This window comes from Phycodurus eques, chromosome 4 (genome assembly GCF_024500275.1).
Source record: "Phycodurus eques isolate BA_2022a chromosome 4, UOR_Pequ_1.1, whole genome shotgun sequence".
In the NCBI taxonomy this organism is placed as follows: domain Eukaryota; kingdom Metazoa; phylum Chordata; class Actinopteri; order Syngnathiformes; family Syngnathidae; genus Phycodurus; species Phycodurus eques.
This window is the reverse complement of record NC_084528.1, coordinates 6,959,229-6,987,101: the sequence shown is the minus strand read 5'-3', so window position 1 is coordinate 6,987,101 and position 27,873 is coordinate 6,959,229. Positions and strand designations below refer to the sequence as shown.

The 27,873-nt window shown below is 41.2% G+C and overlaps 2 protein-coding genes across 6 annotated transcripts in view; one reads left to right on the top strand and one right to left on the bottom strand.

The window, feature by feature from the left end:
- mms22l (MMS22-like, DNA repair protein) overlaps positions 1-653 on the top strand; it is a 47,467-nt gene extending 46,814 nt beyond the window's left edge. The window contains exon 26 of the mRNA XM_061675519.1: positions 65-653. Coding sequence (XP_061531503.1) covers positions 65-140 — 76 coding nt within the window. The 3' untranslated portion in view covers positions 141-653. The remainder of the gene's footprint in view (positions 1-64) is intronic.
- Positions 654-1,223: 570 nt separating this feature from the next.
- klhl32 (kelch-like family member 32) overlaps positions 1,224-27,873 on the bottom strand; it is a 54,565-nt gene continuing 27,915 nt past the window's right edge. Inside the window, exons 5-11 of one of the 5 annotated variants that reach the window (XM_061673788.1) lie at positions 24,941-25,039; positions 19,789-20,004; positions 11,681-12,407; positions 11,078-11,136; positions 7,747-7,939; positions 4,235-4,329; positions 1,224-3,490 (exon numbers count right to left, since the gene is read on the bottom strand). In XM_061673788.1, coding sequence (XP_061529772.1) covers positions 3,329-3,490; positions 4,235-4,329; positions 7,747-7,939; positions 11,078-11,136; positions 11,681-12,407; positions 19,789-20,004; positions 24,941-25,039 — 1,551 coding nt within the window. In that variant the 3' untranslated portion in view covers positions 1,224-3,328. Of the gene's footprint in view, positions 3,491-4,234; positions 4,467-7,746; positions 7,940-11,077; positions 11,137-11,680; positions 12,408-19,788; positions 20,005-24,940; positions 25,040-27,873 lie in introns of those variants that run through there. The other 4 variants (XM_061673789.1, XM_061673790.1, XM_061673791.1 and 1 more) reach the window with 4 other exon arrangements.

Sequence of the window (27,873 nt, the reverse complement as noted above, 5' to 3'; positions counted from 1 at the left end):
ATGAATGACACTGCATTGTTGTTGCTAAATATAATTTGACAACTTCATCTTTCTGTTTAAACAGAAGTACATACACAAAACTGCTTTGTCTTCTCGGAGAGAGTGGGCAGGCAGAAATATCAAGTTTGGAATCAGACTGAAGTGTCAAGACCTAAAATCTGCTCCAAGCATCTTTTTCAATTATAATTATTTGTTGCCAAATTGATATGATCAACAAAAATAGCTACACAAATGCTCAAACTTAAATAAAAAAAAAAAAAAAATTCCACACAAATGCATTTTGTTAGTTAAACACAAAAATGTAGTCAATGCTGTATTAACTCTTTTGTGATGAACTAACACATTGCATGGGACTAAGTTGGCTACATAATATTGTTCCATTTGCAATATTGACTATTTAGTCTACCAGTTCCAGAAAAAGACTAGTTTTACTGTATGTTCACTTGCATGATCAAAATCCAATACATTAGCTGTATCCCCCAAAATAAATAAATATAAATAAAAGCTATGTTTTGATTGCTAATGTCAAAGGAGTATTAAAAGATATTGTGGATGTAATTTGCAGTTGTGTAGAACTGCAGTGGTGAGAGCGGTTTCTCACATTTTGACCCTCTCCCTCAGTTGCTACATTACTGAAGTCTACGGGATCAATACTGAGTGTTAATCCCTGTTGAATGTACATTTAATCATGCAATGTAAAATGTATGAAGAGGTTGTATTATACTGTATATACTGTAAAGAAATTTGTGCAAACATATCCATTGCAATTAAATTTGAAATTCATTTCAGATGAGTTCTAGTATGATTTATGTAGTGAGCACAGACAGACAGACGTGCTGGATCTCAGATGTAAAGATGGTCTTAGGCAATATTACAGTTCCTATTGGCATGAAAAATAACAGTGTGTAAAGGCGAGAATATGTTATGTCCCACTGCAAGCCACAGCAATTTGTTGCAATAAGACTTTAAGTTTCCTCTTAATCACAGCGTCTCGCTTCTGTCTGCTACAATAACCAAATCCCTTTTTTTTTTTCTCGGTCATTTTCCGGCTTCACTTCACTGCATTGCTTTTCTTCTCACATCAGTGAGATTCTGCTGGATTGCTTCATGCTTCACTTTGTGGTGGTTGAAGAATTCATGCATTGCCTCAATTTACTTTTCACATATCTATTGCTGCTCAATGATCAAGGAGACTAATCCCTCGTTTTCTACAGACATTTCAGCTATGACATTAATAATGCGTAGATCACATTTACAAGTTATTTGTATTTATTTTTGAAACGTCGATATACAGTATTTGCTCAAAGACTGATAAGGGAATTTCAGTATTGCACATAATTATTTTGGTTCAAACATACTGCTTTGAAAATCGGCATGATATAGTTACTCGTGGATAAAATTGTCGGTACCCCTCTGTTAATGAAAAAAAAATCACAGAAATAGACAACTTGAATCTGGCAAAAGTAACAATAAATATAAAAATAAATAAGGAAAACTAACCAATGCAAATCAGGCATTGCTTTTGACTTGTGGTTTAAAATAATTATTTTAAAAAAACAAACTCATGAAACTGGCATGGACAAAATGATGGTAATCCTGGAAAGGATTGAAAATAATAACCATATGGACATATTCAAACAAGGTGTGTCCCCCCCCTAATTAGTCTCTTCAAACTAGTAATCACTCAGTCGGCCTATTTAAAGGGTGACAAATAATCACTGTGGTTTTTGGTGACATGTTGTGTAGCACACCAAGCATGGACCAGAGGAAGCGAAGGAGAGACTGGCCTCAGGAGATTAGAAAGAAAATGATAGACAAGTACGTTATAGGTAAAGGCTACAAGACCATCTCCAATCAGCTTGATGTTCCTGTGACTACAGTTGCACATATTATTCAGAAATTTAACATCCACGGGACTGTAGCCAACTTCCCTGGACGTGGCCGCAGGAGGAACATTGATGACAAATTGAAGTGACGGATAATACAAATGGTAACAAAAAGCCCAGAACAACCTCCAAGGAAATTAAAGGTGAACTCCAAGGTCAAAGTACATCAGTGTCAGATCTCACAATCGGTCGTTGTTTGCGCCAAAGTGGACTTCATGGGAGACAGCCCAGGAGAACACCACTGTTGAAAATACAGCCATACAAAAAGCCAGACTGGAATTTGTCACACTGCAAAATTGAAGCATACCAAGAAATGAACACTGTCCCTACTATGAAACATGGAAGTGGCTCTGTTATGTTCTGGGGCTGCATTGCTACATCTGGCACAGGGTGTCTCGAATATGTGGAGAGTACAATGAACTCTCAAGACTATCATGGCATTCGAGAGAGAAATGTGCCACCCGGTATCAGAAAGCTCGGTCTCAGTCGCAGGTCATGCGTCTTGCGACACAATAATGACCCAAAACACACAGCTATAAGAGCAAAACATTGGACTATTCTGACGTGGCCTTCTACGTATGAGCCCTATTGAACATCTGTGGAAGGAGCCGAGACATGCCGTCTGGAGAATGCACCCTTCAAACCTGAGACAATTGTAGCAGTTTCCTCCAGAGTGGGCCAAAATACTTACTGAGAGGTGCAGAAGTCTTATTGAAAGTTATAAAAATCGTTTGATCGCAGTGATAGCCTCAAATGGTTGTGCAACAAAATATTAAGGGTACCATCAGTTTGTTTTGAAAATAATTCTGTTGAACCACAATTCACAAGCATTGTCTGATTTTCATTGGTTAAGTTTCGTGATTTTTTTTGAAATTCTTTTTGTCAGATACAAGTAATTTCGGTGAGCAGTGTGTTTTTTTTTTCTTTCATTAACAGAGGGGTGCCAACAATTTTGTCCACATGTGTATCTGTGCATTTACATACTGAATAGAATACTAAGCATATAGTTTAACAATAAACATATATTGGGTCTTGAACATGTTATGAATCTCACATTACAGAGGGTGATAACGTACATTGCCGCAGTGGTTTCTATTCGAGGTTTGGAAAAACATCTTGCTGCTCAAATTACATAGTAAATAATTAAGCAGGGTAAAATAGTTGTTCTCCAGGGGTTGCATTTAGTGCCTCCATACACTGTTTTATGCCTTTTTGTGTGTGTGTGTGTTTGTGTGTAATCACTCGACACCAGGATGGCTGGTTTGCATTTTAGGGAAACACAACAAAGATAGGAGAGCAGCAAGTCAGGAGAGATGATCTCCTTTGTAACAGAAATACTGTCATTATCGTTATTTTCAAATCACATTTTCAAATATTGACTGTCCAAGGAAAGGCTGTCCCTCAATCCTATTTCCATCCTGACAGACAGTTTCACCAGTGGTTTAAACAGCACCAATCCTGTGATGGGGTACTTGGAGTGTCTGAAGGTTGGGGCATGTGAAATATGGAGCTGGGAGGAAACAAGTTGCTATCCCATTTGAGGCAAACGGCAATGTTGGCCCGTAGAAAACTTCCTCTTTTCCCTCTCGACTGAGATCCAGCACCTGAAACAGAACATACAAACATTTGTACGGGGTTTCAAAACCGAATTACTTGAATTGTTGATGTGTAAAGATGTCGAGATATATATAGATATATATAGATATATATATATATATATATATATATCTCGACATCTTATATATAGATATATATATATATATATCTCATCTATGTTAATTTAAAAAACATTTTAAGAGAACATTAAGATAAACTCCTAGATTTGTACACAAGGCTGTATTGTTCTGATAATGAAAACCTGATGACAAAGGGCTCACTAGAAATGCTTTTGTTGAGCTGAAATACAAATGGGAAAAAAATTGCTCCAAAGTTTCATGTTTGTCAATACAGCCATGACCAAATGTTTTGGCAGTAAATCAAATTTAGTGTTTCACTAACTTGACAGCCTCTGTTTTTGTGTCTGCAATTTAAATTGGTTCTACATTGTTGTACTGAGCAGTATTATGCATCTAATTTATAAAAAAAAAAAAAAAAAAAAAAACACCACCACCACCACTGAGGTAGTTTGAGACAGGATCTGTAGGGTCAAATGATTTTTGTACTAATTTGATTTATTGACCAATGCATGTCTTAAAATGACACACAGCCTTGGAATTTCATGAAAGGTTTGATACGTATTGTCAATGGTCATAAAACATTCAATTTGGCTGAATAATAGAAAGGAATGACTTCTAACTACAGTATCTCAGATTTTTGAAAAGTTTTAAATGTTTTAAGTCCTCCCTCACCTGAATGCATGCCAGAGGCTCATTGGTCCAAATAGAGTACCCTCCAACCACATAGATCCTGTCATCGTGGACCGCCACTCCAGACTCATTTTGACCTGAGGAGAGAAGAGCTTCGAAGAGCCAAGCTGAGGACACTCTGACAGTCTCAACTCCCACACGAGGACTCAATGAGAGATAAACACGCAGAAGAGGGCACAGGTCGGCGGAGTTGTTTGGAGAGACCAGTCTTGAACTTTTGCAGACATAATACAAGAACACATGCAGTGTACTGTATTGCACATAAGAAATCATAAGGGGCAGAGGAAAGGCGTGAACTCATGCGATCTACATTTTCAAGTGTATATGCTTTAGGAAAAGGTATATAAAGTAAATAAGCTAGGATGAAGTAGAAAGCTTGTTGTTTTATACAGTACCGGTATGTAAGACACTCAAGTGCTCCGGATGAATAGCAATTTGTTATCATCGAAACGACTGAAGTATATTTCAATTTCAGTAGGTCACAGTACATAGTAACACGAGTCACCCGTCCATCAATTTTCCATCCCACTTATCCTCACTTAGGGTTGCAGGCGTGTTGGCGCTTATCTCCGGTAACTGTGGATGAGAGGCGGGCTGCACCCTGAACTGGTCGCCAGTCAATCGCAGGGCCCACATAGACAGACAATCATTCACACTCACATGCAGACGTTCGGGCAATTTAGAGTCATCAATTAGCCTAGCATGCGTGTTTTTGGAATGTGGGAGGAAACCGGAGCACCTGGAGAAAACCCACGCAGGCACGGAAAGAACATGCAAACTCCACACAGCCGAGGCCGGATTTGAACGCGGGTTCAATGAACTTTGAGATAGATGTGCTAACCAGTCGCCCACCGTGCCGTTTGACACGTCATCAATTAGTTTTAACCACAATTGAGCTAATAGTGCTAACTGTGTGTATAATAAAGCAGATACAGTAAGATCGGGGGTTCCTCGTGGCCGACTGAGGACTAGTACTGGCTTAAATCACTAAATGAGCATTGCTTTGTGTTGTGTTTTACCTTTATAAAAAAATAAATCCAAATGAAGATAAATGTAATTCAATTTAAATGTATGACTTTATAAACTAACTGTTTAATAAACATTATAAAATCCGAACAATTTTCCTATGTCGTCAACTCTTGTGTCAAAGGTTAGTACGTTACTGCCTGGATCAGACTAAAAGACAAATTTGGTCTTTCACGATTGCACTATGTCAGACTACTGTCATCAAATCTTGCCCTATCTCGGTCAGACATCGGCGACACTACACAACGTGTATTCCGGTACCTCCGTATGCCGTCTTTTACGATCGCTGGGCTTTACCTTGTGAAATCAAACACTGTCGGGGAGGCGTGACCAAAAAAGGTGTGGCCCTTCACCGCACCCCGATGCAACCGTTACCATGGCGACGACAAGTTGTTTTCAAACAATGGATCGCTGCGGAAATGTTGGGAATGTTTTGGGCTATCCGTTCAAGGATAGCTTGATGTATATTCACATACTTTTAATACAATACGGCTTGGAAGCAGGCAATAAAAGGTTACGTAGCCTACCGGGCTAGTGTTAGCACTAATATTTGTACCTAAATATGGCAAATCATGGTCTAAAGCTTCGGTAAACATTGGTCAGTGTGTGTGAATAAATGTTGACAAAGGCGACCAAAGTATGTTGACAACAGCAAGCACGGGAGACGATGCGCCGGTCATATTACGCAATCCTATTGGTCGACGTCAAGGTGCGATGTCGGAGAGTTGTCGTTGATACGTCACACTACGTGGAAGACATGCTCAAAAATCAAACATGGTAGACTTTTCATTTTGGCGTCATAGGACTATCGTAGGGCCAAATCATTGGTCGTGGATTATGTCACACTACAAGAGGTTTTGTCGTTCCCGACAAAATATGTCGGGCCTGATCTGGGAAATTGGGGATAAAATCCTCTCGTCGGATCTAGGCACTTGTCACAAGTAGTTACAAGTTGGGGCCATCGAAATGGCTGGATTAATCAAAGAGTTTGTCACTTTTTGATCATCTTATATTGTCAATGAGTCAGTATTTATTTTTTGGTCATGCACGCTTATGTTTTGTACTGTTCTTGACATAATTGTGTTTCAGTTAGCTTTACAGGGACTCTTAATGGCCCTATTTTCCCGATCTGAGCAGGCTGTTGTCAGATATTACGACTGCCACACTTTGAAGATCTGCAAAATACTTCGGCGGCACGGTGGAGCATTTGTTGGTTAGCGATAGGTTCTGGGTTCGGATCTCGGCTCAGGGCTCCCTGTGTGGAGTTAGTGATTGACTGGCGACCCGTCAAGCGTGTACTGCGCCTCTCGCTCAAAGTCAGAGGGCATGGACAACAGCTCACGTGCGACCCTGAATAAGATAAGCACTACAATATGACTTACGTATGGTAGTTAACTCTATGAGCTTCCCTTAGAATATTAACAAATAGAATTACTTACATCTCTACCTGTTTGTATCACTTGTTCTTTAACGGGACAATTTGCAGTTTAAAAAAAAAAAAAACAACACCACCACTTTTTGTCATACTGTATATATGAGCTAAAGGCCAGCATTATTATGTTTGAAAAATCACCCCTCTCTGGCAGCATCTATTGCCTCGAATTTTATTGTATTATTAATTATCATTTTATAACTAGGGATGGTTGGACAAGAATAGCCAATCAGAGAATGTATTGACAGGAGGCGTGACCGTATACTCAACCTATCTTTTGCTCACGTGCACACAAGCCTCATAGGGTGGGTGGAAAACACAGCAGCCTCACGTAAAAGAAGACTTTGCCAGATTATTTAACTCCGATTAACAACAAAAGTGAAAAAGAAGGAATTGGACAGCGCTCTCCTTCAAATCAAAGGGAACGATATAGAATGGTGGTGTGTGTCCTAAAAGGGGACGGCTGCGTGGCGGAGCTTGGAAAACCACCGCGTACGTCACTTTCGGCGTTCTCACCGAGTCATCGGGTAAGTTGATCACTTCTCTTATACTTTTAATTGATTACGCATTCCCCAATAAAACACATCAAACAGGTAACATTTTAAGTAACGTTGCGCATCCGCGTCCGACCCCGGCAGCAGCAGTTTGAAAACGTACATCCTTTAAATGGGAGTACGACGATAGTTATTCAATAGTGTGCAATTGTGCATGTTTTACATGGCTTGCATTTTAAGATGTCTGATATACACTGATTGGCCACAACATGAGGTAATATGTGAACATGCCCTGAGATTCAAAACAAAGGATTATGCCTGCCCAATCAATCAATCTGTTCATTCTTGTGATTTCACAGTGGTGTAAAACTGCACAAATACTATATTTGCCCCTCTCTTTGAAAAGGTGGACCTTATGTGAGGGTAAATGTTAATTTGAGTAAAGAGTAATGCAGACCTTGGTGAAAATCAACCAGTAAATGTTCTGTATTCCTCTCCGCTAAATGTATCTGTGTGTTGTGAGCGTTCTCCACTTTCCCCACCTGTGAGTAGGCTGAAGGAGCAACGTGTCCACTGGTCCACGTCCAGGTTGTAAGAGTCGATGTGGCGCACCAGAATGCGGTCGTTATTGTAGTCCAGGTCATTCCCCCCAAGCACGTAAAGCTTCCTTCTCACCGCTGCCATGACGTGGTACACCCGCCTCTGCAACATGGGACTGCGTGCTAACCACTGGTCCTGGAGAGGAGCGTGAATAAGAGGTTAAAAGGAAGAGAGGAGAAGGAGTGAAGGCGATGACTGAGATTAATATTCAAGCATATATGCTCTTTGGGTATTGATGTATGCTCACTATACTCGATAAATAATGTGGCACTGGAGTTCCACTTTGTACTAATGCCTTTCCTCCCTTTTCTAATCATATATTTTAGCCAGTGCTTGCTCATTTCACTAAGTGTATTGAAGCTGATTTCGTTAGAGAATGTGTGTGTGTGTGTGTGTGTGTGAAAGAGAGAGAGGGCTTGATTGAGGCACAGAGAGTGTGTACGTGTGTGTGTGTGTGTGTGTGTGTGTTGACGGGTGGCCATCTGTTGAGGGTATAGTGGGTGGGGGGGTTGCTGTTGCTCTGGCAGGTGAATGTAGCTTCGTGGTGAATACAAATGAGCCTTTCTCTCGTGCCTCCCTCCCTTGCTTCCAGGCCAACATGAACAAACATAGACCCATATGGATGTGCGCCTCACATGTAAACATGCCGCATACCTCCACATTATGTGCAGCCTTACAAAGACAACAGCTGGTTCATATGCATACACAAACACACTGCGACTCACTATGTTTCACTGTAATTGGCTGTATGTGAATATTGTATTTAAAATTGTATTTGACTGCAGTGTTTGATTTCATACTGCAGTGAAGATTTATGAATTGTGAGAAATGAGCACGTTGGTAATGAAATGTTCCTCGTTAACTTGATTTTTCAATTGTGGTAGGAAGATTATTTCTTCATTGTAATAATATTTCTTGACAATTTTTGAAATGTGGTAGGAGGATAAATTCCTCATTTTAACAATATTTCATGACAATAAATCTTATGGCGTTGGAAAGCCTTTCAAATGGTGCCACATTTGGAAGGAATATGTATTTGTGGGATGAGCAGCAGAGCGGAGTATGTGGGTTGCGCCCTGAAAAATGTACCAAATCTTCTCTGCCAATGTCCAACAGCTTGTTTCGCTGATACTTCTGACTTGTTTTGAGCTTTTACTTGTGTCTGCGACACATGCATTGAAACCTGAACGTGTGGTGTCGCTCAGTGATGAGTCCAGATTCTTCCTACGGCACTTGGACCGTAGGGTCAAAGCGTGGAGAAGACACAGACAACGATATGCTGATTGCTGGCTGCAGCGATGCAAGGACACGTTTTGGAGAAGGCACTGTGATGGAATGGAGCGGATTCTCCCTCACTGAAAGAACGAGGCTCGTCATCATTGGTTTCTACAACCAGTGGCAATTCCATAGCTCCACAGTCTGCAACAAGACTCAACACAAAGAACAGGGTTCATCAGACACTACCGCCAGAAGTTGAGAGCGAGGACGATGGACTGGCTTGCCAGCAGTCCTGACCTCAACCCCATTTAGCAGTTGTGCGATCAGCTTGGGTGTGCTGTTCGCGCCTGAGTGACAAACACAACCACTTTGGTGGACTTGCGAGAAATACTGGTTGGTTGAAATACTGGTTCATTTTGATAAAACAGAATAGAAGTGTACTTACTGAGCCTATGTTGTGTGTGCTGGCCAATTTCTACTTTTTTTTTTTTTTTTTTTTTTCTTTCTTAGAAAACCACACCCACACAACTACAGTGTGCGTGTATGTATGTGTGTGTGTGTGTGTATATATAAGCAGATGGTGGAAGATAGTGTACACAACTATAAATTTATTTGGCTGGCTTGAACCCCGGTCCTCAGAACTGTGAGGCAGACGCTCTAACCAGTCTTCCACCGTGCCGCCCCTAATATTGATAATAAAATGAAAAAAAAAAAAAAATGCTGTGCCATGATGCCCACTCAACATTTCTGCCTGCCCCCTCAAGCATGTGTTCCTCGAACCGGCCCTGGGTGCATGGCTGGCTGTGCATGGTTCTTTCACATGCTACTGAGGCTTCTGGTTGTTAAATGAATACATTGATAAATTGCAATAATGTCATGTTTCTTTAAACTTCAATAATCCAGTCTACCAAACACCAAACAAGACTCAATGGAAACAGCAAAGTAAGCTGTTTGGCATAGAGAACATTTGACCATTTTTTCATGGGTGCACCTGACATAATCACCTCTGCTGCTCATCCCTCAAAAGCACGTCCCTTCCAAATGTGGCACCATTTGAAAGCATGATGAATAGGCTTTCCAAAGGTATAAAATGTATTACCAAGAAGCATTGTTACGAGAAAGAAATCATCTAACTAACATCAAATTCCCTACTTTTTGTGCTATGTTTATATTGATAATACTTACGAGCAAAAGACTTCATTCTAAGTTTTATTGATCGCTGATTGATTTTGCTCTTAAACATGTCTGAGCAAGTTAACTGGAGAGTAAAGAGGCACTGTGTCCTACAACCCCAATTCCAATGAAGTTGGGACGTTGTGTTAAACATAAAAACAGAATACAATGATTTGCAAATCATGTTCAACCTATATTTAATTGAACACACAACAAAGACAAGGTATTCAATGTTCAAAGTGATAAACTTGATTGTTTTTAGCAAATAATCATTAACTTGGAATTGTATGGCTGCAACATGTTCCAAAAAAGCTGGGACAGGGTCATGTTTACCACGGTGTTACATCACCTTTTCTTTTAACAACATTCAATTAACGTTTGGGAACGGAGGACACTAATTGTTGAAGCTTTGTCGGTGGAATTCTTTCCCATTCTTGCTTGATGTACAGCTTCAGCTGTTCAACAGTCCGGGGTCTCCGTTGTCGTATTTTACGCTTCATAATCCGCCACACATTTGGTTATTTGCTACAACCAATACATTATTTGCTACAACCAATAAAGTTTATCAGTTTGAACATTAAATATCTTGTCTTTGTGGTGTATTCAATTAAATACAGGTCGAACGTGATTTGCAAATCATTGTATTCTGTTTTTATTTATGTTTAACACAACGTCCCAACTTCATTGGAATTGGGGTTGTAGTACGCCTCAACACATTTAGAAAATAAGATTCATTCCCATCTAAAGTGTAATTTTAATGAGATATGTTATATTGGGTTGCTGTCTTGCACACTATTTGTACAACTGTTTGGATTGAAATGACCAACAAAAAAATGATTACACAACCATTTTGGCCACTAATGTGACAGTGCAAATAGTTACCTGTTCTGGCTCGTATACCATCAGGCGATTCTGGTACTGAGCTGTGTTTGTCACCCCACCTGTGAAACAAAATAAAATACTTTTCACAAACACTAAAGTATTTAAAGGCAAATGCAGAACTGTGTTTTTGTGTGGACTGGATATAATCTGTACTTAAGTAACGGAGCACATGAACACAAAACTTTAAATTCCCAAGTGAACATGGAAGAAAACATGCCTTTGATCTCTCTTTGCTGCTATAATAACTTCCACTCATGGCAAAGTATGCTATGAGACTTTGGAGTATGTCTTTGTTTTGGTTTTTTTGTCCATTTATCTAGTGGAGCCTGGAAAACCTCATCCTCGGTCATCTCAAACTCACCCAACTATGCCTTGATTGACTTAGCTCGTTTGACTAATCACAAACATGCTGGTAATCTTAAGAATTTTAGATAGCTGGGATAGGCTCCAACACGGCCGCAAACCTTGTGAGGATAAAGCGGTTCAGAAAATGGGTGAATGGATTTATTATTCGACGAGTAGGTGTGCTTCAATACCGGAAAGTGTAGCATGAAGGTCACAGTAATACATGTGATACAATGTACAATCCATATTGGTGTTTACCTGAGACCCAGAGCAGGTTTTCAGCCACACAGCCTGCGTGACATGAAAGCGAGCGGTCGAAGGGTTGCACATACATCCACTTATTCTTTTTAGGACAGTAGCGCTCTACTGAGGGGAGGACCTGCCTCAGCTCGTTCCTGCCGCCCACTGCATACAGGTACTGACCCAAAGCTCCTAGTACAAAGTGTTCTCTGCAGGCCTTCATGGAGGCTATCTCAGTCCAGCGGTTTGCCCTGGGGTCATATCGACAAGCAGTCCTAACCGCACATGTCCTCCCACTGGTGTGCTCCATCTCCCCACCCACAACAAAGAGGAAGTTCCCCATTACAGCCACACAATGGTGGCTGCGCCCAGTGGGCATGGGTGCCAACTCGCTCCAGTTCGATCCTCCCGCCACACGTATGTGCTCCTGTGCAGTTGGATTGAAGTAACGCAGCTCCCGGACTCTGCACACCTCCCGCTTTCTTCCACCAGCAATGTAGAGGGTGAGGGACTTGAAGCGAGGCCTGGTACGGGCTGACTGGTTAAGAGGCTGTGCAAATTTGGCATGGTTGTAATCCAGGGCTTCATCTACTAGAGCCGCAACAGTGGAGCTGGACTGCACCAGAGGGTGGCTACAGGCTAGGTGATGCAGGGTCGAGACGTCCATCAGGCCATAGCGGACATGTTGCAGAAGATCTTCAGTGTACTGGTAGCGGCAGTCATGTTCCAACCACATGACAACAAACTAAAAAAAGATAACACAAAAGCGTGACGAAAAAGGTAATGATATGTAACCATACAGAGACAATTATCAAGAAGCAGAAGAAAAATGTCATGCGTCAATTTTTATTAGAAACAGGATCAGTTCTATTGCCAAGTTTGTTCAACTCACAAGGCATGTGTTGCTGGTTGTTGGTGTCACTTAAGCACTATACACTAGAGCAGGGAGTGTATAAGATCCCAAAGCGTGCGAGTTGGCAGCAGCTTCTCCAGTACCATCACGCTAAGCACAGGAAGCCCCACAAGGGTGTGTCCTCAGCCTGCTAAGTTTGCGGAAAACACAACGGCGGTGGGCCTCATTACCAATAAGGATGAGGACATATAAACTAAAGATATGGTTGTAGACTTCAAGAACAGCACCCTCCAATTGGCCCCGACCATCGACAGTGCTGCTGTTGGAGAGAGCGAGGAACCAGCTTTCTGGGGGTGCTCCTCTCGGAGGACCTCTCCAGGAATAAGAACACCACATCACTGTCCAGGAAGAAGGGTCAGACTTGCCTCTACTTCCTCCGCAAACTGAGGGATGTGCCGAGTTTCACCCTCCATCATGTGCTCCTTCTACCAAGGCACCATTGCTGTGTGGTATGGAGGCTGCACTTCAGCCTGACTGAAGACTCTGTAACCCAAAGTGAATACAGCCAGCAAGACCATCGATGCTCCTCTCCCCCAAACAACAGACATGTATCTCGCCCGCCTCACCCACGGAGCCATCAGCATCGCTGGTAAAACCGCCCACCCATCATACACCTTCTTCAGCCTCCTGCCTTCAAGGATTAGGTGCCATGAGGCTGTCAAGATGCTGAACTCTGCCACCCTTGACTGGACTATAATACCCACAACATTTTACCGCAGTTGCGCTCTAACTCATAACTCATAACTAATTTGCACATCTGTCTGCGTTCAACTGCAGACATGCTGCTATACATTGCACTCCACCTGTATTGAGCAAAGGCACCCATTTACATTAGACAAGCCACATGGCACCCCAACCAAACAATAATGTCACAATAACTATGAATACTGAAATAATAATGTTCTTGTCTCGATTCACTTACAAATAGACTTCCTCAGTGTGAATTCTGAGCCTGTTTATCTGTACACAATGTTCCCGTGGCACCCCTGATGAGCTCTCACGGCACCTGAGTGTGCCATTACCCTCTGGTTGGGAATCACTGAGCTAAACAATCCAGAACTACTCCACTGTGTCCACAGCCTGTTCATCGTTCTAATTTTATACATCTTTTGCACACATATTTTTATCTTTGGTCGTTATATATTGTTACTTTGTTACGAGAGAGAGAGAGGGAAACAACATTTTGGTTGTTCTGTATATCCTTAATATATCGGGAATTTACAATATTTTTTTTAAATCCTTACATGGTAACAGTAACTTATATCTAATCAAAATATTAGGTAGACCTGTACACTTGCTATTCGGTGCAACACGGCAAACTACAGCTACAACGATAAACACACCAAATTGTTAAATAAATGTCTTTCTTGCAGTGTCAATGAAAGTGAGCACTATGCAAGGTGAAGAATACAGCTCTTATACTGGATCTCGGTTGTGCATGTCTGATGGCGTACATTCGCCTGTCTTTCGTGCAGGCCGGATGGGTTGAGTTCCCACTCAGGGACAGTCAATTTAACTGTGAATGTTTGTCTGTCGCTATGTGCCCTGTGATTGACTGGCAACCAGCTGGGATGCGCTCCAACTCCCTGCAACCATGCACAGGATAAGCGGTATAGAAAATGGATGGACGGATGGATGAATAGTTGTGCATGTGTACATAATCTTGTGGCTTGTATGTGACTCATGAACGGATTGATCTTTTACCTAGTTCACTTCCCCAAAAAACAATATTCCCACACTTATGACAAAGTGCGGTGACAAAACGAATGGCATCTCTGACTAAAGGGGGGGGGAAACTCTTAACTTTGTGCTGAAAAGTTCACCTTGTAAGCAGTCACATAAACTGATCTGAAATTTTACCCTTGCTTTGAAGAGTTCAAATGCGACGGCTCTGTACAGCAAAGCAAAGACAGGCTCCCTATTCCCATTCTGAACCATCGCTGTTGTCTGGTGAGACCATTTATGCTCCTGCTGCAGTTCGCATAACAGCATGGCATCCCAGTAACGGATGCTATCATCCTCCAGTAAGCTCTTTTCCATCTGGAGAAGACTGGGTGCACTGTGAGGATCGTGTTCATCCAGCCTGGACTTCTGGAGCGCACACAAGTGGACCAGCACCTCTGCAACTGAATACTGGATAACCTCACAAATTGCCAGTTTTGTGGTCAGGGAGCTGTGTTTCTGACCTGGAGCCCTGCAGGGAACAGTTCTGACACTGTTTCTCTTTGCACTGCAGGTTTCATGTACAGCTCCAGTTCTCTGATGGCCCTGCCATCATCAGCTTCATCAAGGATGATGATGATGGTGAAAGGCAGGACAGAGGAACCACCTCATCAACTCAGGAAGACAAAGGAGCTGGATTCACAGGCGCAGCCAGACCCGATCAACAAAGGTGAACATCCATGGAAAGATCATTGAGAGACTTGGGTATCTGGATGTTCCTGAAATAGGAGGTGAGTGCGAGGGGAGAGCTATGTTCTCTGATGGACAATACTCCCACTAAGTGCAGGACGCCAACAAAGCACTGAGCAGCTCCAGCATAAAGGCCTATTCTAGTTTATTCCTCGACAAAAATAAAGGAATAAAGAAATCCTCCCTTCTAATAAGAGGTACTGCAGTCCTCTTTAAATTCATGTTTTGCTTCACATTCCTTGACTTTTTAAATGGAATTAATTCACACTGTATGGATGACAGTGGCAGGCAGCTAATTGTTCCCTATTCAGAATCGTAGCAAATAATAAGGGAAGCAGCGGTGTGTCTATTTGCATGAAATCATTGCTCTCGTATTGATTTTGTTTTGTTCATTATACTTTGGAGAAAAAGTACAATATTTTGGTATAAATAAGTCTTGAGAAATCCCTCTCCCAGCCTAACCAAGATGCAAGTTGTGTTCTCAGTTCATATCCATTGCAGGATTATTGTAATGGTAAAACAATCAATGTATGACACATTTGTGGTAATTCTTGACGCTTCGCACCCACGAAAGACAGATTAAATAATCAATTACAAGTCCTTGAGTGGGTACGTTCAAAACAGCATCAACATATAAGAAAAACAGTAAAAGAAGGCGAACACACTGGTTAATGAATAAAAAAGTGCAGTGGGGATTTGAAGGGAAGAAACAATGGCTCCTAATCATAATTATTTTTCAAGATACCTACAGGCTATTATGAAAGACTCAGTCAAACCAACACAACATCCAAAAGTCATGACTGTAAATATCCACAGGCACACTCTTTTGTTTAATGCAGGCGAACTGGGTAATTGAACTTGAGAGCTGTGGAAGGTTATTTAGCTGCTGTGAGGTGTGAATGTGGGCAAGATGTCTTGGAGATTACGGATTTCATTATCACATACGCAAAGTGATTTTGCTGTGAAGACGACTTCGTAGATTATATATATTTATATGCAATATCAGTCAAATTGTGTCACTGCTGAGATGACAGACACGTGGTAAAGGTGGAAAACTGCAACAAACACACACATCATTTTGCGGTAACTGTACTGTCTTTGCCGTCGCTCACCCCGCTTTTCTCCTCTTCATAGCTTGGAAGTGACAGCGTGTGTGCGTGAGTACGTGCATGTGTGTGTGTTTGCACGGCGGCAGCTGACTGTGAAGGTCACGCTGCATCACACAACTTCCTCAGGGCACAGAATAAATCAACTGCTTCCGCTCCACGCTGAAAGAGCAAGAGCGTGTGTGTGTTTGTGTGTGTGTAAAAAGGGTAAAGTGAGGGAAAGAGATAGTGAGGGAGAGAGGGGAGGGAAGGGGGTGAGCTACATGAAGGCAGAGCAAAGGATGGCAAGAAAGAAGAAGGGAGAACAAAGCCAGAGAAAATGTGATTTTCTGAGCGTGAGAGTCTCTAAGAAAACTCAGGGTGACAATGATTGACAGCTGAGCTATATCGGTCCAATATTGGTGCGTCCACCCCCGCCTCACATTTTCGGACGATGGCCCCCGCTTCCTGTCCGCTTCCGTCTGATGCTCAAATTAACCTTCTGGGCGCAGTGAAGGAGGCCTAAAGCAGCCTAATCAGAGACTGATTATGGCGGCGGCGGCTGGTTAAGGGGTCAGCGTAATTGTGCCATCAGAGGCCTGATTGTTTTCAATCAGAAGAGCGGGCGACTGACAGCTGGGGGATTGGGGCCCTGATGGAGGCGCGGAGGGCCTAATCAGAAAAGAGAAGGGGAGAAAGAGAGAAAGGGAGCGAGGGCGGTGGAAGGAGGGAGGGCACATTGGGGGGAGGCTGATTGGCGCAAATGAACAGTCAAAATGGCAAGTCCTCACGCCGCACAACCGCCTCACGCCACAGTCTACGCACACACCTTGACACTTCATCAGACAGGCACACACACCCATGCTTGCTTGCTTACACACATGCATGAATGGATGGCAATCAATCACATACACATTCAGAAAAAGACCATTGTGATTGCAGGTCAACACAAACAAAGAGTAAAGGAGATGCAGATGGCAGTGTTTAATTTGTTCTATTAGCTGTGCGTTTTCCTTGTCTTGTGTCAATCGTTTCTAGTTGTGTATTGTCTAGTTGTGCACTAAGATGCAATTAGCTGTGACATTGCTCCTCATTTTTAGACATTGGGGCGGCTTCATCAAGTGAATGAGAATGTGGCATGTGACCTCAGGACCCCTGGTTTGATTCCCTTCAACATCAGAGTGGTGTTGGCAGTGGGAGTGAAGGAGTCAAATGCAACCTTCCTAGGTGTCTAAATGCAATAAATGTATGTTTAATTGTTTTCTTTCAAGGTCTATGGATTGTGCACTTAAGTTGTAACAGTCTTTAACCTTTAAATGTTGACCTCTGACCATTTGTTCTTGCATGTTTTTTTGTGATTGCGAAAAATCCATCCATTCTCTTAACCGCTTCTCCTCACTAGGGTCGCGGGGCATGCTGGAGCCTCTCCCAGTTAACTCCGGGCGACACCCTGAACTGGTCGCCAGTCAATCGCAGGGCACATATAAACAAACAACCATTCGCACTCACAGTCACACCTGCGGGCCATTTAGAGTCTTCAATTAACCTACCATGCATGTTTTTGGGATGTGGGAGGAAGACACGCAGGCATGGGGAGAACATGCAAACTCCACACACGCCGGATTGGAACCCGGGTCCTCGGCACTGTGAGGCAGACGTGCTAACCAGTTATCCGCCGTGCCGCAGATTGTAAAAAGATGCATCATTAATTTCCATCTCTGTGATCTGTATTGCATTTTATTGTGCATCACTGTCCATCATCTTTGATCCTTTATCAGGAGCCTATTATACACGCCCCCTAAAAGTATTGAAACAGGGAGGACAGTTCCTTTATTTTTGCTGTGGACTGAAACAATTTTATTACAACGATGAAGATGAGACAAGAGACCAACAATGGAGCTTTTTTTCCCCATGTGTTTCCATCTCAATCCGATACACAATTAATAAAACCACGTTTAAGTATACAACAGTATTGGAAAAGATAATTAAATTAGGCTGAAGTGAATAACGGTGGCACAGGCTGGCGTTTACTTGGTCTCCCCATGCTTGTGTTTTCTCCAGGTAGTCCATCTTACGCCCACATTATTTAGTTAACTGAAGACTCTCAATTGTGCTTGGGTGTGATTGTGAAAGTGAACGCTTGTTTATCTGCATGTGCGCTGTGATTGACTGTTGACCAGTCCAGGGTTTACATCATCTTTCGCCCAAAGTCAGCTGGGATAGGCTCCAGCTCACCTGTGACTCTAGTGAGGCTAAGCGGTAGAGAAAATGGATGAAGGGAATAAGACTTACTATTTAGATGCAAATATTTTGCTTGCAGTAATTGCACACTTTGGAATTCTTCACATCAGCCACTTTCAGCTGCTGTTTCTTTTGGGAGCGGTTACTCCATTTGTCCCCTCGTTTGCAGGTAAAATCCATGCTTTGTAGGGTTTAAGTCTGGAAATTTACTGAGCCAGACTAAAGCTGTCCACCTTTTCTCCCGATGAAATATTTTGTTATTTTGGAAGTGTGTTGTGGGGTTTTGTTGTGCTACGCGATCTCCCAATCACTTTTTAAATTGGCAGACAAAATGTTTCTTCATTCTGTTTGCGTCTGCCATCACCTGTTATATCAATGACGATTAATGAGCCCAACTCAGAAGAGGCATTGCAGGCCCAGGCCTTAACATTACCTCTACACAAATAAAAAAAATGCGTTGCTTTTTGGCAAATCCCAGCCTACCCCTCCTCTTTATCCTGCTAATAAGTTGTTTGCGAATTCTAGTGAAGAATCTGTTCTTTTGTGAATGAAGTCTTCTGCCAACAGTGTATGATACCTTCAATGCTGGCCTCCGGAGGTTGTTGCTGATGTCACTGCCATTTGTTTTGGGGTTTTACAGCTCTCACAATGTTTTTGTCATCAACTGCTGTTGCTTTCTTTAATCTACACGTTCGACATCTCTTACCTGATTCACAAGTGTTTTATTTATTCTCCAGGACATTCCAAATCCTTTTATTTGCTATGACCATTTTTTTTTGCAAAGGCTCTGACTGATTTTCAACCTGCTTCACAATTGCTTGTTTTTCACCCATAGATAGCTCTTTGGTTTTCATGTCCGTTACACCTCTAACTAGTATAGTTTTCACAGGCAAAACTTACATCTTAAAATGAGCAGAGACTTTCAGCGCTATTCGTTGCTTAAATGATCAATGTAATAGGACACACCTGGACAACAGGACACACCTGTCAGTCACGTTTCAGTACTTTAGCTCACATGAAAACTAGGTGGATCCCAAAAAAGGTGCTATCTTCTAAGTTGTGTTTCAGATTCAGATGGAAATACCTGAAAAAGAATATGTTTATCTCTTGTCTCATATCCATAGTTTGATGTCAAACTTAAACATTTTCAGTCTAGAGCAAAAATACTTGAGGAGAAGAGTCTCGATCAAGGTTACAGAACTTGTGATCCATCTCATTTGCTTACATCCCCTGCTTACATTTTGAAAAATGACAACTTGAGAGTCCCAACACACTCAGATGGGAATGTCGGGCAAGGGCGCCCACTGATTCTGCATAATGTTGAGTTGCATTTTATTAATTATTGTTGTTATATTAATAACAGAATATATGAGTGTCATTTTTTAAAAATGATAAGGAAGCAAAGTATCTGATTGAAATTTATATTTGTGATTTTACGAGTACAGGTACATGAACACCCACACACATTTCCATACCTTCCATATCTCTTCTTCACTCAGCGAGGTGAGACGGTCACTCTTGAGGACTTCCTTGAGAAGGCGAAACGGCAGCTGCAGGGCCTCCTCCTGCCGCGTCTGGCTCAGCTCAGAAAGGTGACCCACCAAGAAGTCCACCGCAGCCTCCTCCAAGGAAGGAAGGTGGAAGAGGTCGGCCACACGGTAGAGCTCTAAGTAGTTGGCACTGCTCATTTCCTGCAGACACGCAGAGAGAGGGTTTATATTCCGGGACCTTTGATGGCCACGCAAGGAAAAACTGAGTCCACTGCTCTTAAACACATAATGGACTAAACTATTTTGTACAATTGAAGGTAAGTATGCGGAATGAATGGCCATCTCTTACCATGCTAAAATGTGCTATTAGCATCCATTCAGTACAACATGCTCGGAGTTCTATTTAAGAACAAATACTTCACATTCCCATTTGCCAAACATTTATTATAGAGCGCATGTGCTTTATCAGACTATCCACAAATGTGCAGTTTTTACATTAAGCATAAGCTGATTTCAATCTCACAGTGTAATGAAAAAGCAGTGAGGGAGAAAGGCAATAAGTGTTGGGGCGAGGAAAAAAAAAAAAAAAAAAAAAAAAAAAAATCAAAGTAGTTTGAAAATGTGGGATACGACTGCCACCTTCTGGAATCAGTGAATACAGCAGTGTAAATCCGGAATGTTGTACAGTACTGCATATACAGTACGGGGTAGCTGTGTAGTACCTGCTAATCATGGATATATTCTTCACAGGATGCACTATAGTCACATTTTAATCATATGGATTTTATTTTATTTGAATTTATGAAATGACAGTTATTATGACTGGTGTGCTTTTAATTAAGTGAATAAACTGTACACAGCAAGAATGGTTTTGATCGATTTAGTATTCACTGCGTATCATTATTCACAATTATGGTGGTGAGCCAGAGTGACACCCTACTCAATTGGATTTTTTAATGCCAGTATTGATGCAATGCGCACTCGCTAATCAATAGTAATCATTCGACCTTGCCTCCTACCGACACCTCTAATGAAACATCTGGTGCAACTTGAGTCATATGTAAGTATGCGTATGTGCGTTTATTGTTACTGACATTAATAAACAAGGACTTCAGCGCGTCGGTTTAAAATGATAAGTGCTGCTCCTGTGTCCCTCCATAACACTGCGAAACCACCAGATGTCTCGCAAGAGCAATATTTGCCATCGGGATTTAACCGAGAGTAAAACATGCATGATAAACTACAGTTGTGTATTTTAATGGGGTGACCGGTGTTTCTGGATACACTGACCTTGTACTCACACATGAAAGTATTTAAGAGGGGGATTTTTTTTTTTAAATGTGTGTTATGCATCTGAGAGGCCATTACAATACACATAGGAATGGCTCTAACATGAGGAGAGTAACAACGTCCTATGTGATAAAACACAAGTCCTGAATAAGTACCTAATCTGGACTGAGGTACAGTAGGTGACATGTACCCGCAATTAAGAGGAGCAGGTGTGCATTTGTATTACTATTCATCATGTTTTGCGGACATACGTAGATCGGTTTCCACCATCACTCATGGGTACCTTTGGCGGTGTGGGGACCAAAAATCAGGTCCCCGTTTGGGAAACAATTTGAAACTAATCGATCCACTGTTCTTGACATACCTGTGCAGTAGGGCTCCGCCCACCCATATAAAATCACCACATCACCCCACTTCTCACACCTGTGGTTGATTACTTGTCCTAATGAGCCCAAAGCAAACATGGTGAAGCAGCATTTAGCTATTACGATGCACACTAATTGAAGAAGTTGCCAACAGAAGTGACGTCAGCCCCAAGTGTGAATGTTTTTAAGCCCTGGTTAAAAACCTCTTCTTTTTTTCTCATGGTTTTTAGAGCATTTCCCCTTATAAATGATATTTCTTGCCCTGTATGCTGTTCTAATTGTACTTTTATTTTTCTCTTTGTTTTAAATGTTCATAAGATGTTTTTTGTTTTGTTTTTGTTTTTAAATGCTTTTAATTCTGTAAAGCACATTTGAGTTACCTTATGTATGAAATGCGCTATATAAATAAATTAGCTTTGCTTTGCTAATGAAGACAGGGAGAATTTTGCTCACAATTCCCATGTCATGGATGTCTTTAGAGTGTTTAAAGACGCCTAAGAAAGTGAATTCATGCACTGTGCAGATTTTGTTGGCCTCGTGGCGACATGTTCGAAGGTCACCTCGTTAAATAGTGTGAAAGACCTCAATGGCGCACAGATGTACATGCAGGTGGCTTAAACTGTCAACACCATAAGACAGTAAGACAGGAGATAATGAATTCATTATCCCAACACTAGCCAACAAAATTGGGCACGCCTTTCGTTAAGCCTCAAGGTTTAAGCATGGACAATGAAGACCTTGTTAATAATGCCAGTGCATTTCAAGAAGTCCACCGGGAAATGTGGAATGAGTTGATTATGGCTACAGCGCTGAGAAACATCCAGGAGTGAACTATCCCCACGCTAATGCATTTTACTGAAGATGTCCAGCCAGGTGTGTCTCAGCCAGATGACTCTCTTCAACCTGTGGCAGGAGGCGAGGTTGCGGCCATGCCCTTTATCTGCATTTTTGGCCAAAGACACCGCTGATCCCCACACAGACTTGGACGTGGTGCTCTCGCAGGTGGAGAGAAAGCTTTGCTGGCACTTGTGTCGGGCGAAGTGTGGCCATCCTACCCCAATTCGCCTGACATCCAAAATGATGAGTGCATTACAGCTCCATTTGGAGCAGAAACAGTCCTGTGGTGTACTTCAAGACAACCAATACCTCTTTGCAAGACCAGGAGCATTGACCCCTATCTTTGGTTCAGACTCACTGCAATGAGATGGACCAGCTGACCAATTTCCTTGGGCATTACGTAAGAGCCTGTCAAGAAACCTATCGGCTCCCCGAGAAGCCCATGCAGCTTGCCAAAGTCAATTTAAGTTTTGATGGCACTTGAACAGGGATGATTAGCGAAGTTTCAAGGCCAGAACTTGGATCAAATTTAAATACTTCCAGATAGTGGGTCATTTAAATTTTTTTTTTTTTACAATATATTTGTTTTTGGGTCACCCAAATAAGCTGTACTGAGAAATGTTTCCAGAGAAAAGGTTATTGACAGTGATGAAGAATAAGTGGAGGTTGAGGCCAAGTTGAAGACTCACTGTCAGTTCGCTTCCTGTTGATGGAATCAGTCAACCTGGAGGTATTAGTGCAGTTCAGTCATTCAGTGCTGAGGCCGAGGGGGAAACGTCTTTGTCTGGTCGCGATCTGTCGATGGAGTCGGTCCAGCTAGAACAGCTGGCAAGGACACCACCACACAAGGGTAGAAAGTGGTAGTGATGGCCAGATAAAGCCTTATGAAGACAACGTTTTCCATCCAACTGGTTCACAAAAAGGTTCATTTCTCGAGGCTTCATGTGCACTAAACCCCACCTACAGGCAAAAACCTTGATTGCCATTTGAAATACTACAAGTGTAATGGCTTTCAACACTGTCCACATGGATACTCACCAAAATTGAACACTATAATTAGATCTTGTGGGATTCATTCATGTAATCTGTTTAGAATTCATTTGTGGTTAATGCTATGGTACGAAATAAACAAATCCAATAGGACATGGTAAATGTATGTTATCAATTTGTATGTACTATTGTAGTTGTATCACAGTTGTAGGGTTTATAAAAGATGTGAAATTGTGTGCTGGTGAATGCTTTTTTTAAAATGAAGAACCTATTTTGTGCTTGTATTGGCTTGGATATATACACCTATTATTTTTTTTTCCAATTTAATTTTAACTTATTACACTCATAATAAAGCATTTTGCCAATGTTGGGTTATGTGAGGTGTCGCTGCACTTCTAAATCTTTAATTTAAATTTTAAAAAATGAGGTTATAACTCCAAAACCAAATTGGAGAATAACACAAACTTAACTAAACTAAAACTTAACGAAATTATAGTCGTAGCATATTTCACTACATACAGCCATATGATGGGTGATCTGTTATTTGGAGAGATCTACCGGTACTCAAAGCGTTGCCATACATGGGAAATTTTTTTTTTTTTTAAGCAGAATCGATGAAGAACAAATGTTACAGGAAATTGACCAAGCTCCAACATGACAACTACCGCACTAAATTACCGTGGATCCATTACGCTTTTTTTCTGGTTTGTTCATTATTCGGGCCAACACATGAACCACTTCTCAAAACAGCAAGGCTTCATTTGACATCAACTGATGTCATGTTGGTATATGACGAATCACGCGTCAATCATACGTCCTCCATAAATTAGTTCCTGGATTTATCAACACACGCTTCGAGGCCTCGGGACAATTTGTCCCATCACTTAATGCCCGGGATGGGAAAAGCGTTACATTTTTTGTTGATAATTGCATTAGACTAGAAAGAGGAAAATGCAATCTGTATGATGTCAAGCTATGTCAATTAAAGGTTTATTCAATGCAAGTTCGGCGTGTAGTACTATTATTTTAATAACTGTGTGCCAGGCCGACAGAATGACCGTATCCGGCGAAGAAGCGTCATTGAAACGTGGGCCCCAGTGTGGAGGGACAACAAAAAGCAATATTATACACACAAGCACATTCATGCACAAATAGACCGCTAGTGGTGCACCCGCACCAGCCCTTTTGCCCTGAATGAGAAAAGTGTCCTTTCTGCTAGAGCCTATTTTTTTTCTTCACTGATTAAGATTTAGGAAAAAAAAAAATACCCTATCTGTCATAAATTTCCCCCATAATTGTTTTGATCTACTGTAATCCCCATTCCATCCCTGGGGTTACGTTCCAGAAAACACCCGCAATAAGTAGAGAAATACCCCTTTTAAATACACCCGAGGCTTATATTTTTTCTTTAGCATTTATGGTACTTAAAATGCTTTTAAGGTCTTTCAACACACTTTTAAAACATAACAAACACATTTAAACATCCATTGAAAGAGAACAAAAGCAATAGACAACACAAAAATATTGTACAGTTTAAAAAAGAGTAAAAACTGTAACAACACTTTTAAAAAAAAAAAAATCTGCAATATAGCGGGTCCGCGAAGCGTGAACCGTGATATAACGGGGATTACTGTAAATAGCCCACGTTTGTCTACCTGAATGAGGTAGTGGGAGCAGATGCTGAGGAGCTCCAGCAGCTGAAGGTGGCTGCCAGCAGACAAAACATCCTGGATCACTGCTGGCTCCAGCACAATCTGTCCACACAGAAGATTGTTTTAGTCATATGTGCCATAATAAAACTTCAAATATTTACCGTATGTCTATTGGCAAGAAAAAAACAACTAGAAATACAGAAAATGTTGTCGTTTAATAATTCAATCAAAACTAATTGTCATGATTTTGTTTTTACAGCATCAAAATGTGAAATTAGCTGAATATAGCCAGCCATCCATATATTGCGTATGCTCATTAGGGTTACGAGTGATCTGAAGCCTCTCCCAGCCCACCATGAAATGGTCGGCAGTCAATGGGACGGCACTTGCGGTGACAAACAACTATTCACACTCACATTTACCATAATTTCTCGTGTATAATGCGAGTTTTTTTGCCCAAAGAATTGTCAAAAGTCAATAGGGCAAATGGAAAAATATAGGTATAGGGCAAATAGAAAAAAACTTGCACATTTTATAAATGTATGCCGCCATCTAGTGGTTATAAAAAAGCTGTACACGTTCATTCCAAAACGGCACCGCCCCCTAGAGGTTATGAGAAAGGTGTACACTTGCATTCTAGTATGCCACCGCCACCTAGTGGTTATAAAAAAGGTGTAGCCTACACTTTCATTCCAATGTGACAGGGGTATGTATGAGTGCATATATGTACAGTTGTGCTCATAAGTTTACATACCCTGGCAGAATTTGTGAAATATTTTTGCTGTTGTTTTTTTTTTTTTTAATATGACTGCTAACTGAACAATAACCATCATTAATTTATTTATGGTTATGTTTTGTTTGATGATAATGGTTTTCTGAAATGCTTGACCGTTTAATTTGAATTCCATTAAAATAAAATTAAATGTATTTTGCCAGGTCATTCATGTTTTCTTTAAAGAATTGTACCCATCTTACAAATTCTGCCTGGGTAATCAAATATAAGAGCACAACTGTGTGTTTTCTAATTTACTAAATAAAAGTAGGGCTGTGAATTTCAAAATAAGAGAAAGTAAATTTTAAAAAAGTATTACATCTTCCAGTAAAGTGCTTAACTTCAGAATAATTATTTGAAAAAAACAAAACAGATCATACTTCATGTTTTGATCATATGGGTAGAAGCCAAATCATGCATTGTAAAAATGCATTATAGATAGGGAGAAGGGTTTTCCAGAATTTTGAGGTCAACTTTGGGGGTGCGTATTATACATGGGTGCGCATTATACACGAGAAATTACGGTACACCTAAGGACGATTTAGACTCTTCAATTACAATTACAATCTAATCTAATGTTTTTGGAATGTGAGAGAAAGCCAGAGTGCCCAAAGAAAACCCTCAACCACAGAACTGTGAGATGAACGTGCTCACCACTCGCCCACCATGCCCACCTAACTGAATACATTTTTTTTTAATTGTGTCTGTGATGAACCAGGCATGTTCAGTCATACCCATCTTCATCACTACACTGACTGCTTTTGTAAACTAGCTCTCCTCTTTTCAGTCATATTGTGAGTGCAAGCGAAACACGTCACTTTAGGATGCGCTTTGAACCATAGAAGTCGCAAAGAAAAAAATTGTATCACAAAAAATTTACTTGATCAGTCAAGTTGAATTTAACAATAAAACTTGATCAATCGCCCAGCTCTAGTTGAAACAGAATGCACATTTTTAGGAATTGTAGCAATTTGTCCCAAACAAAGTTCTAACACGAGACGATGAATCTGACTGACTCCTCTTCTTACTGTTTCACCATGACATCATTTACATAAGAGTTACTGATGCCCTTCTTGAGCTAAACATTTTTGATGATGTCTGTGTCCGCTTTGTTCTAACATAATACGTACAGTAAATGTGGAATGTAAAAGTGAACAACAATGATGGATATGTCTAATGGACTCAATCATCTTTAGCACTGAGGTAGAATTCAAATAGGATGCAGACTTTGGGGATTAGACTATTGTACACACTTGTGTGCTGTCTTCTTTGGTGGTTTTTCGCTCTGTTAATAAAGTGCAAGTTATTTCATGCCCTATTAGTTTTTTCACCTGCTGCTCTTTTCGTTCATGATTGTTCATCTGTGTTTAAATGACACCAGTTTTGTCCTATTTCAAGATGCCTCGTTATGCTTTCCAAGTGTCAGGGTGGACTATGTCAGTGCTCGAGTTTGCATTAACTGGGTTGGACTGTGTCTTGTTCACGTTTAATAAAATGCCCTGATTCTTTTTGATTAATTAGCATTTTGTTAGTATCGTATCAACAGATTATTAACTGCAGTATTTTAATTTCATCAACCGTGTGTTCAATATAAAGCATGAAACATCCATCCATTCATTTTCCATACTGCTGATCCTCACTTGGGTCACGGCATGCTGGAGCCTATCCCAGCTGAGTCTAGGCGAGAGGCAAGGTACAGCCTTAACTGGTCCCAAGCCAATCGCAGGGCATATATAAACAAACAATCATTCGCACACACATTCACACCTACGGGCAATTTAGAGTCTTAAATTAACCTACCATACATGTTTTTGGGATGTGGGAGGAAACCGGAATACCCGGAGAAAACCCACGCAGGCAAGGGGAGAACACGCAAACTCCACACAGGGAGACTGGATTTGAACCCGGGTCCCAGATGTGCTAACCAGTCTTCCACCGTGCCGAAGCATGAAAATATGCATTCAAAATATTTAAGCTTGTGTTGTAAAGTTCAAGGGTGACAGTAATTAGCAATTGAGAGCACATTTAAAACATCAAATGAGCCTGTTGAACTTGAATAAGTTTGCTAAAGGCCTTTTTATAATGGTTGTATGTAAAGTGCCAGGGTACTTCTGGGTGGCAGAAAGCGAGTGACTACCACTGGAACTGAACTGACGACTGAAGA